The 12,404-nt window shown below is 37.0% G+C and overlaps 1 protein-coding gene across 2 annotated transcripts in view; it reads left to right on the top strand.

Moving 5' to 3' along the window:
• Positions 1-11,866, top strand: part of LOC143148974 (uncharacterized) — a 260,728-nt gene extending 248,862 nt beyond the window's left edge. For both annotated transcript variants that reach the window (XM_076315848.1, XM_076315846.1), the window contains exons 5-7: positions 8,866-9,107; positions 9,232-9,364; positions 9,453-11,866. In XM_076315848.1, the coding sequence (XP_076171963.1) occupies positions 8,866-9,107; positions 9,232-9,364; positions 9,453-10,228 (1,151 nt within the window). In that variant the 3' untranslated portion in view covers positions 10,229-11,866. The remainder of the gene's footprint in view (positions 1-8,865; positions 9,108-9,231; positions 9,365-9,452) is intronic.
• The last annotated feature ends 538 nt before the right edge of the window (positions 11,867-12,404 follow it).

Here is a 12,404-nt window from a genome sequence, read left to right as displayed (position 1 = left end):
TAGTAATCAGTGTTTCAGCATTTCCATCAAGTGCTCGATCTCTGTTAATTGCTTCTGAATATTTGAAAAAATTATTGATGTCAATTCATGGTATCTCTATTTAAGCATTAATATATAGATGCATAATTGAAAATCTGTTACAAGATATAGGAACGAGAATTACGTTCATTATTTAAAAGCAGAATACAGTCTCTTGAGTCATTTCTATTCCAAACACTGCTGCCTTCGTGCAATAAAACAAGGAAACACAATTTCACTACCTTGAAGTCCATAGAGAGTTACGAAGTTCTTGTTACGTTGCATCTTATCTTCATGAAGATAACACGAATTCCTTGAGAATCTTGTTAAAAGTTCATTTTGATTCAAGATCAATTACTAAAATTCAATTTTGGATACTCATTATGATCTTACATTAACCAAAATGAATTGAAACAAATCTATTAAACAGTTCAACTTATCGAGTTCCACAATTTGTAGGCTTTTTCATAATTTATGCTTTTAAAATGCTTTTAGTTTTAAAAATTCCAGAGATTATATTTTCAAGTACCTATTTCATTACTACGTAATATTATTCGTATTTGAATAATAAAAAATGATATAGGTATACTTTTAAAACTGAGACTTCAATTCCCGAGGTATAAGTGTCAAATATACAGAATGTTTGGCAGTATATAGGAAATTGTTAGGAAATTAATTCAACATTTGGAAACACAAAAAAAAATGTATATTAGCCTAATTTTTTAAAGCAAGACATGTCATTTTTATTATATTTTCTAACCTGTAATTATATAGTAATCGAAAAAAAACTTTGATAATATCGTTTTTGCGAAATTACATTGCTTAACCTTTTAACAGTATACTTAACTGTAAGTATACACGAATTTTGGCAATCTTATTATTTTAGATACTTAAAATGAGAAAAAGCTTAATATAAAAACTTTTTGTTGTAACTAAGAAATAAATTATGAAATTAATTCAGCATAGTGGTTTCTCCTAACAAAGAATAATTTAGCAGCGAAAAGTTTAAAACTCTTTGATCACGTTTTGATTATCAATCCTGAATGAATTTCATTGAAATTTTATATTTAAGATTTACCTTTTCAACTCAAGACCTGATTCAATTTGGAGTAATATTGCTTTCTGAATAACGATGATTACCTCTCGTAACATTAAAAAGTGTTTTAAATAAATCTCACAGAGAAATATATTCTGAAAAAGATAAATAAACTTTTCTCTATCTTTTCCACTAAAGAAAAGGTTCGATGCAATCTTATTCATTACACACTTTAATCACGTTTCTTCGTTGAAATGCATTGCGATGTATGCATCTCTGCCGATTTTGTTATTAAAATATAAATAAACTATGTGAAAGGGGTTCGAAAGTTACTCTGTAAAAGAGTTTTTATGACATTCAAATAAGAGTGCAATTTATTTTAATGCAGAACTCGCAACAAATGTCCACAATCATAAAGCTCCTTTGAAGGCCTTTTGCAACGACATCAAAGCACTCGCTGGTTGAGAAGATGGTATCGCTCCAAATAACACTCCCAATCTCTGAAAAATAACTTCCTCTGTATGCGGCTACATCCTGTGAGGTTCGTTCACCCTAGACCCTAGTTTTGGATTACCATCAACAGTTCGATTAGTCAAGATTGCCCGAGTCTGTCGAGCTACACGCTGCTCTGCCTCTTCCTCCAGTTCAACCCCTCTTTGGTAGCTCCGATAGGGTGAATCAAGTTTGTCAACTTTGATGTAAGGCACCTTCCAGGGACCACCGCCGCTTCATGGTCGTAAACACAAAGTACACGCGTGTTACGTTCCACCTGGAGAGTGTGGAACAAGGTGGGCAGAGGGTGTAGCAGCTGTACTTTGTCTTAGGGGTAGCTTTTAGCTTCCGTTGCCACGTTTGCTTAAGATATCCCAATTATCCCTGAATGGAGTATTGCAGAAAATTTGAAGAAATTTGAGCTGCTCTAGTATTATTATGAAAAGAAGTTGAACGTTTTAATTGTACAAGAAAAGACACGAGAGTCGGTAATGTTAACTCTAAAGGGTAAAATAAATAAATAAACTTGGAATACCTTCAATGAACTATGGATCTAAAAATACTGACTCTGTACGATATGCACAATTCAATGAATTTCACGAGTTTCATTCCACAGTTTGGCCTTTTATTTCACCGACTAGGAATAATAAATTCACGAAAAGTTAATATTAATAACACGTTCTAGGGACGAGGTACGAATTTTTCTTTTTTAACAACGAACCTATTGTTGAAATAAAATTGTCACGAGAGGGTGCATCGAAGCAGCTGCACTGCATCGGAACGATAAAATTTTCAGTGAACGTCCATTGTCAGCTGCGTGACCACTAGGGGAATAAACTTTGTTGGCTTAAAAATTGCGATCCTGTAGGTGCAGTATTGCGCGGAACGTATTGAATGCATGAAATCGAATTGAATATTATACTTGTAAGTGAAAACTTCCAATAGATGCGTTTTATTACTATTTTCAGATTCGATGAAGCTTAAATTTGATTCGCGTATTATCGAAACGCACGATGCAACGTGATTAAAAAAAAATTACGGAATGATATTTTTTTTTATGTCTACGAGTGAATATTTGAAGAAAAATTATGTACGATTGTTCGTATAAAATTTAAAACATCCTGAATTCGGTAAATCTCGTATTGCATCAAATATGTACAGGTAAATCTTGTGAAATTACGAGAGCAACAGAATTTCTCTACGTACCGTAATGAGTTTCGGCTTTATCAAAAGTTTGTTACCAAGAACTGGAAAACGTAAAAGAGGAAACTTTGAAAGAAAAATGGTCGTACGTTGCCCGTAGAAGTTTCGTGACTTCAACAAGTTTCAGAAGCTACTAATAACAAAATCATTTTCTCCTGGAACAAACTTTTCAATAACAAACCGACAAAAATACATTAAGAAGCTATATCAAACTCTGTTTTATCAAACTTGGATGTCTCACATGCCTATTAAATAAAAGTTAAGCGAAGAACAAATTGCCACGAATTTCGAATTACTTTCGAGCGATGAAAATCAATAGCCAATAAATAATTAAACAAATGGAAAGAAAAGTTAATTCGTACCAAAAACTTGTTAAAAACTTGGTACTGTAACGTATCTACACATATGTATAGATATTTTTACTGCATATTATTTTATTTCTTGATAAATACTTCATTTTCTTTTGTATAAAATTCTGGTCCAACAAGAACGTATTGATATAATTATTACAAAACGAATTATCGCAACTAACGATATTAATCGATAATTTAACGTATCAACTTTTCGTTTTAAATTCTCGTCGGAAAATTAATTTCATGAGCTGCACAAATATGCAATAAATGAAATATAATATAAATTTGGATGAGTAAATACTGTAAATGTAAATTCCTAATATAAAGTTATTACTTACTAATACGTACGAGACGTATAAATATGTGGACATTACTTTACTAGTTTTTAAATTTCAATTTTATAATTTTAAAATGTCGAAGTATTATAGTCCTGGGGCTTTGAGATTCTAAAATTAACAATTCTGGAATTGTGAAATTTTCTATTAAATATATAATTTTACGTTACTAGGTAACGTAATATTTAAAAAAACACATATTCACTAGATGGTTATGTCTATTCTGTTTCTCTTACTATAAATAACAGTAACGTTGAGTTAAAGCAATGTAGCCCCAGCTGTTGTTCAAAAATAATAAAACCTTTATTAACTGCTTTCTGTGTTACAAAATCGAATTTTGAACCTCAATTCTGTAGGAAACTGTCCTGCCTGTATATTGAACATCCCTTATCTATGAGCTTATAGACAGAAAGGAAGAGGGTTTATATTCGGAGCTCGTATCTAACCCAGACCTAACTGAGTGCTGGGCTTTGGAATTCTTATGGCTGACTCGTGCAATCCGATACTATTGCGCCCGACCCTCTACGGTCCACCATCACTAGAACAGCGTGGCATTAAATACTTTGTTTATTTTTAGCCTGGAAGCGATAACGATAACCATAGAATATAAATTCTTCCTAAAACCTTAATATTTTGTACAAAATTATTCTGACCCCATATCATGGAAAACAGTTATTATATCTATAACAGTAAACAAAGCAGCCATCCGACTACATTGCAGATAGATATCGCAGAAACATTACTCTCGTTTAGCTTTTTATGAAAAACAAACAAACAGATACAGTAATTGTTAACAGCGAATAGAATCAGTCTTTTCTTCGATTTTTATTTTGCAAGAGATGACGGGTAGTAAAGGGAACCCACGCAGCTGTCACTTTCATATCAGCCATATTTTTATTGACGTTTATTGACTATCAGGCTTGTGCAGCTGCTGTTCAAAACGTGATCTGATTGCAGAATGATTACTCGTCACGAACATTTTTCCACATACCTTGTAAGGTTTTAGTTCAATAATCTCCTGCTACGTGGAACAACTAAAATAACATTTTATTGACAGTTTTTACTTTTACATAAAATTATATTTTATTTTTATGTTCAGCTTAACGGAGTTTCTTTTCAAGAAAGAGTAAAAAATATCGTGAAGAATATTATGTAATTTCTGTTACGGGAAAAATTTCATTTACCAGAATTATTTACAAATTATAATTCTACGTAATTTGAATTCAGCAATCGTTCGAGTGACTTCAATAAGCGCGCAAACCGTCTGTAATACAAGTTTATCTTTTAGAAGAAAGAGGATAAAAATCGATCGCATCATCTCGATGAACTATTGCTTAATTAATTACTGCTAATTAATCGAGTAATAGATTGAGTAGGCGCCCTGAGACAGTGTGGCACAATCGAGTGAACGGAGAAATTGAAGACGACTCTCGATTGAATATTCCACACTCGTCGTTGTGCTGATGACGGTTGTTCGCAAACTTCCATTTGCCCATACAAGTTTACGAACCTCGATTTATTTCCCTGATCCCTGTTCTACCGGTAGCTACAAAACTTTCGTTAAATTAATTATCGTTGTCAGTTTCCTCCCTTTTTCGTCGAATTTTCGACTCAAGTTTCATCAAAGACTGTCTTCGTACTTCTTCACAACTCCTGATACCTTCCCTTGCATAATTACTCCATATCCGTTGACGAGCTGTTTCGGAAGATGCATGAAATTAGGTCGCGTTCGTTAATTAGGGATAATTGATAAACAGCGTTTGGCTCGGTATATTTGCAAACGAAATCGCTGAATAAGGGAACGCACAGCGTCGACATGCTGCGCGCTAATTAAACCTCTCGGCGTATAGAAATTCCATTCATCGATACGGGAACAGAATTTTTTTTTCCAACATCGACGATACGCGGATGCTAGTATTCTACGTCGTGACTTTCGTAACGTATCACCTTCAACCTCGCTCGAAATTCCGCGGAAAAATAATTGAACTCGATTCTTTTTCAAGCGAAGCTGAAAAAACTTTTCGGGTTATTGAAATTAATCTTGCGCGCAGACGTGTTACAACTCTGAAAATCATTTCATGGAAAACTTTCAATTCAAAGTTGGCTGCGGTTCTTGAAACTATTTCTTAAATTCACTACCTACTGAAACTTTCGATTTAAAAAATTTGGTAACTCAAAGATTTCTAAGTAAACTTCAAATTTTTGAATCATAGATTTTCAAAAACTACAACCTCGTAACTTTGTAATTATGTAATTTTGTAATTCTGTAATTCTCTCAATTTTTAATTTTTAAATTTTGCAATTTTAAAACGTCGAAATATTGTAGTCCTGGCGCTTTGAGATTCTAAAATTAACAATTCTGGAATTGTGAAATTTTCTATTAAATATATAATTTTACATTATTAGTACCACTGTGTAAAATTTTAATATTAAACCTCTCAAAGTTTCAAAAACTTTTTCACGAACTTACGTTTATAATTAATTTGCACGATGAATTCATTTTCGCTCACGGTTGGTTTCAGAGTTTCATAATCGTTTTTCTAACAGCGTATATACGTACTATTCGAAACAAACCGTGTCACGTAACATCTATACGATTGTAAAACGTACTGCAGCGTTAATTGAAATTTAAATGCAGCAGACGCATTTACAACGTTCAAACGATACGGAATAATGAAATATTCATATTTTTTATGCCCACTATAATTCAACAAGCTGTAGTGGCAATCAATTATTAAAATTAACCATCTGTAACGAACAAATCCGTAATTTATTGTATGCGGAACACAGATAATCGCTCGTTAATAAAAAAAATCATGAGAAACTTCTGGCTATTCGCGTGACCGATATAATTCAGGACAAAATCGATATATTTTAGTCAACGAATATAATAAATTATATCTGTCGGGATATTTATATTATGTACATATAACGAAATACGTTAGCTTGACACATTTAGCGTGAAAATAAATGTCAGTTCCCTACACTCGAGCATCCTAAATTAATGCATATCTCTATTTTTATTTTAAAACAATCGAAGACTCCGTTGGATTCAGCTATAGTGAAGTAAAAATAAACTATTCAAGGCCAGTATCCACACTATTAACTCATCGTTCTATTTCTTGCTTTTTTCTACAAAGCAAAAGAGTACTAAGAGTCAAGCTGGAACTAATTACTACCTATAAATTACGAGCTATAATCGAGCTGGTAAAAGTATAGCGCTGTGAGTTCTAAAAGGGTCGAAGGTTATGAAACTTCCCTCGATTTCAACTATAAATCTTCGAATTATAATGAGATCTCGTACTAATATTCCCTACAATCGCAAATATATGACAATGGAATTGATCGCGAAATGTAAACAAAATCAGTGAATACATTAACCGAAAAGTAAATTTCATATAAATCGGTAAACCGAAAACACAAGTAAATACTGAACTGTCTTATTCGATCAATCGGTTGGAAGAAAGCAGTCTGTTTAAGCTGCGACAACCATTTTCGAGCAGTAGCAATAACGTTTGTTCCTCAATTGCGTTATAAATCGACGATTCCACGGCTTGATGTCCACGATGTACCGGAAGCAGTCTTTAAAAATATGGATCTAACATATCACAGGCAAACGAGGCGCGTAAACATCAATTTGGTAAGTTCCAGTAATAATCCACGTTGCTGTAACCCGACCCGAATCATCCGACGTTAAGAATGCAATAACGACGCGGCTTATCCCGTCATAACAGTGTCCTGTTGGTGGGTAGTTGTGCGGCCTGGTATTGAATCGACTATAGAAGAGACGACTGCAAGCTCGGGTCGTTCGTTTTACGCGTATGCAAATTTTTATATCACGACGCTTTACGCCCAGGAAGAACACATCGTAGATAAAGAGTAAACGTACCCGGGAAACAGGCCACGTCGCGCAGAAAATCTTTTTAATGTGTTCGCGGCAAAAAGGAAGCTCGTTTTCGTTGCTGTCGTGCTGGTTGCTTTCATGCTCTGACCAAAAACGCGCGAAAGTACGAACGCTGTATTCGGATACGGTAGAAAGCAAGAAACAAATAGCTGGATACAAGTAAGAGTACACAAAAATGATCATTATTGCGTTGGCGTGTGCCCATACTGCCTAATCGTTCTAATTCGTTGAATATAAATACAGGGATTTTCAGTGAAGGAAAATACACGTTACAGGTGGACACCATGAACTTCGAACGATTATAAAAAAATAAAAACGTAATTATTGCGTAGGCGGGTGCATATATTGACTAGTTGTTACAGTTCGTTGAATATAAATACAGGGATTGTCAGTGGAGAAAAATACACAGTGTAGGTAAACGCCATGAACTTTGAACAAGTATAAAAAATAAAAACATAATTATTGCGCTGGTCTGTGCACGCTTTAGCTAACCGTTACGGTTCATTTCGTGTAAATTCAAAGCTTGCCAATGAACAGACACATGCTAATAAGTAAACGTCATAAAGTTTGGACAAGTTCTGATAGCCTAGGGTAAATTTAATTAGGATGTCGCGTTGAAGAGTACTCGTCTATAAGAGATGTGTGTCTTGAGGTAGCCCTCTCTCGACAACCTCTTCATTTAACAATAACAGGGACACGCTAAATATGGCCATGATCTTTAGCTATAAAGCTTCCTTCGTTCAAATTTAATAAGTAAACACTTGCTCAATCGAGAGTAATAAGAATTGATGGAAAGTATTTCGGTTAGCTATCGACCAATCTTTCCTCTGAGTATCATCACCTGAAAAAGATTTTGGCTATATAAATCCAACGCAATTACTTCCAATACTCCCGACAATTCGTCCAGAAAGCATAGTTAAGGGGTAGGAAACCCGACGAATTTTATGGGAGGATAAATTGTAATGGTTCCATTCGTCTGTCGTTACCACGGTAAGCTGCTCTATTAACTGGCACCCAGTGGCAATCCGCAGTTTAAAGAGGCATTAGCGATCGGTGCGTAGTAAAAGTAAAACTAAAACCTCGGGAGATGGTTTACGAATTACTTAAGTTCCCTTTTCAAGTTTTTGCCTATATTAATTCATAGTAATTATCTCCAGTTTTGCATTTTTCCCCAACAGGGACTCCACTAATCCGTTGAAAATTTAAACCACAATGACGCCCTAATTGTAAGTAACAAGCCACGTAAATTGAATAAATTAACTTGCTCTTCCTTAAAGCACCATAGGCTTTAATTACAGTTCGCGGTTAAATCCCCTAGCCAATGAATTACTGACGATCTTCATCAGTTACGAACTCCATAGGTTATCATTTCGAGTTCGGTAACTTGAACGGCAAATTCTAATCGTGAACTCCGCTCAACCCACTTCCAGCCATAAGTCAGGGATTGAATCGATTCCGTTCGAAAACCATAAATATCGTAGACATTAGGAAGTAAGCCAAGTAATAATTTCATTTGTGTTCCAGGACTGTCATTAGGTGGTGGCCTGATAGTCTTGGCATCGGCGTTATCAGACGCATCGCTAGAATTACCAGCAAAATATAGCCTGCCTTCTACATCAAGCATGCAAACGGATGATAACAGCCTACCACAGTATCACTATGGTTGGTGCCTTCAGTTATCAGGACTGGCTCTGATCCTGGCAGAAGTGGCAGCTGTTTTAACAATATCCGGGTACATGGCCCGTTTCTCAACTGTGGAGGAAATGGTACGGTAATAAACTTGTCTCGAATCTGAATAATCATAGGGTACATTGTGTCTATACCACTTAGTAATTGTCGTAGAATAAAGTAGAACGTTTAGTGTTCGAAGTGTTACTTTTTTTTCTTTAGGTGAGAGTTATGGTACCCGGAGCTGAGAGAAAGCTGAGGGAACAGAGAGGTTTAAGTTCGGAATACCTGGTAAGGACTCATCAGAAATCACCCGGACCACCACAAGCTAGAGGTTTCGGACAACCAGCGAAAAGTAACGTACAGTTTTCGTACATTTAATTCTATGTCAACGGTTTTGCTCAACTGTCGTACGATCAACTGTAAATTTGTCCATGTTTCAGCGCTCCAGAGAGTGGTCGAAGAAGGCACTTCCCTTTTATGCAAGTCCGCGCCTGACATCTGTGCCTCCAATCCTCAAGCTATCAGCTACGTCGATAAGGCAGATCTCGCTCACGTGTTACCAGCGTACCCGGATGCGAAAAACACGGACCCGCAATACGTGTTCGGTGATAAATCGGAAGCTAGTGTTATCGATTCACGATTAAGTGGCTTCGCCGATAAAGAAGGTTTGATAGACTCGAGGATTCTCTCGGATTCGCGGCAAAATATGATCGCTTTCACCGAGAGTAAGGAACACGCCGTGGGGCAAGAGCCGCGATACACCGAATTCTCTCCAAGAACTACAGAACAAAACGTGGTGGATTCGAGGTTAAGTGGTTTCGCTGAAAAGGAAGGTTTACTCGACTCGAGACTCAGTGTATACGGCGAGAAGAACGAATCGTTGCTGGACACTCCATTCGGTTACGACACACGTTACAACAGTTTGGCAGGTCAGACAGTGCCAATTACATTAAAGAATCAGAATACTTCAGTTTCGGCGATCCAGTCTCAGTACATCTACCAAAATTTCGGAACGATACACTCCGGTATTTTGAGGGTATCCGAACCAGGGACAAGTTCGAGCTCCAATTCAAGCCAACGGAGTATGACGCTGCAGTATCCGAAGAGGAAGTCACAAATCGCTCAAAACACTTTCAGTACGATGGAATGCGAGAAGAGAAAACGAGGAACTGGCTTGGTCGGCAAAGCAGGTTTCTACACTGGCAGCGCAGTATGACCACCACCACCTCCTCCGACGCCCAGGTAACTGGAAGAGGAGGAAACGCCACTGTAATCTCGAATAAGAGGAACTGACATAAGTGGCGTGAAACTTGATAGTCGGAGGAACGCATGTTAATGGAATGGAAGAAATCTGTTTTACCACAAGTTTGTGGCGACACGATCTATTGCATCGACCGTCGATCCGGCAGGGAATTACAAAGACTCGTTATCCTATGAGCGGATAAACCGTACCTACCGTCGAACGTATAGTTCGCAATGGTTTTATTATCCAAATCTGTGCAGAAAACTGATGTTCCTCGTACGAGTAGGATATACAAACTCGTTACAAGCACAATCTTGTTCGAAGATTTAAAAAAAAAGGACTTGTACATAAATTATTGCTATCTAGGTTAAGAACGAACTCTATCTACGAGATCGAATCGAAGCGAATTTTTACCGTCTCGGAACCCTTCGAGTGACGTGTCACCTACTTTTAAGATCCTACATGTTAATCGATAAAATAAGGACAAAGGAATTCGTGGTAGCGTGCATACTCTAGGCGTAGCATTAAGTGACATAGGCAACGTATCTTAAAAGGGTTTAAAGTATAGGGTCGATTTTATCAGAGAATTTATACCTCTTACGTGTCAATCCGCGATCTCCTTGCCTCTGAAACAGCTAGTTGATCTTTCTTCGATCGTTCGTGTGGAATGAAACGACGGAGTTCAACTCTTTCGGAGATTCAGAGTGCTGTTCAGTTGATCCACTTATCTTTCCTCGTTCGCGGACGACGAGATTCAATACACTCGGAATTTCAACAATATTTCCTGACTCGCTGACGAACGAATACGCAAACATCAACCGAAAGTAGATCAACTGACACCGAAACTCGCAACTCGCTGTTAAATTTAACCTCCATTAATCACGTAATCGCGTCCCAGCTGCATAACCAATCGAACGGAGGTATAAGTCGATGAGGAATACTAATGTAGTCGATATGCTGTAATATACTCGGTGGTCGGTATAGTCACGAATACTCAATGGGGCGTAAACTCGTCTGACCATTTTCGGGAAAGAAGGAATGCCGTGAGCTACGAGCGAGAATTCGATCAACCGCCGCGTTTGACGAATACGTGCAAAAGATTTTACCATAGAAACGTGACGTCGACCCGAGGCACGATAACGCACGTCGAAAGAGTAAAAGAAATAGTACAAATTCATTTTTAACATTACCGTATTATTAATATTTGTCGTTGATTCGATCGCCCATGTCCCCATCAGTATCTCCGCGCTACGTACGAGCAAACGAGAGGATTCACTCTCTTCCTGGATGGATCGTCTTCTTTGACCGTTGATCGCTGATCTATGGCAAAGTCTTTCGATACGTTCGCCAATGTTGGACATATCAGAAACGGAAGCGTTTTCAGCTCGATTGCCCACCGAATCGCGACATAAACACTATTCCTCGTTCGCGTCGCGTAACTTTCTTCCCCGTAGGGGTCCACTGCAAGGGTTGAGAATATTTTACGGTCTCAGAGCACCCGGGTCAATCCTCGCGGAGCGGTTTCACTTTCGAACACCGAATCGTACGTTCTTGTGTATGTAACTTTGCAACTTGCGCATATTAATATATAAAGATCGTAGGTGAGTGTAATAAAACGTTTCTTTTCTAAAGAAAATTCTGTTTCCTGCCCCCCCCCCCCAAACCTTTCCAATTAATAACACTGGTACGAATTGTGTCTTCGTTTCTCATTGAGGTGTTAGATCGGTACGTGTGAAACTTTACAACAGATGTTTCATTGTCAAGTTTGAGAGAGATTCTCTACGAACTCGGATTGTACATCGATGGTGCGAAACTTTAGCATTTGGATGGTATTGAGTCAATATGGGGAATATTCAGTGTCAGTTTGTTAAAGAGCTATTAATATCTCAACAATATCGCATAAATATCGAGGCTAAACCACGTTTGACATAATAATGTTTAAGGTCACGCGTGATAAGAAATAATTGACAGTAATGAAGATTCAATTGATATTGAAAGTGTCGCAAATAGTTCCGAGCTTGAAAGATTCAACGTTTGTTTATCGAAACATTGTAGATTTAATAATATCGCGTAAATATTGAGGAAAATTCACGTTCGGGACTGTAATGTAAGGACAAGGTCACACGTGATAAGAAATAATAGTGTCACA

Source organism: Ptiloglossa arizonensis, chromosome 7, assembly GCF_051014685.1.
Source record: "Ptiloglossa arizonensis isolate GNS036 chromosome 7, iyPtiAriz1_principal, whole genome shotgun sequence".
Lineage (NCBI taxonomy): Eukaryota > Metazoa > Arthropoda > Insecta > Hymenoptera > Colletidae > Ptiloglossa > Ptiloglossa arizonensis.
Note: the sequence above shows the minus strand (reverse complement) of the source record. Positions and strands in the feature narration are given on the sequence as shown.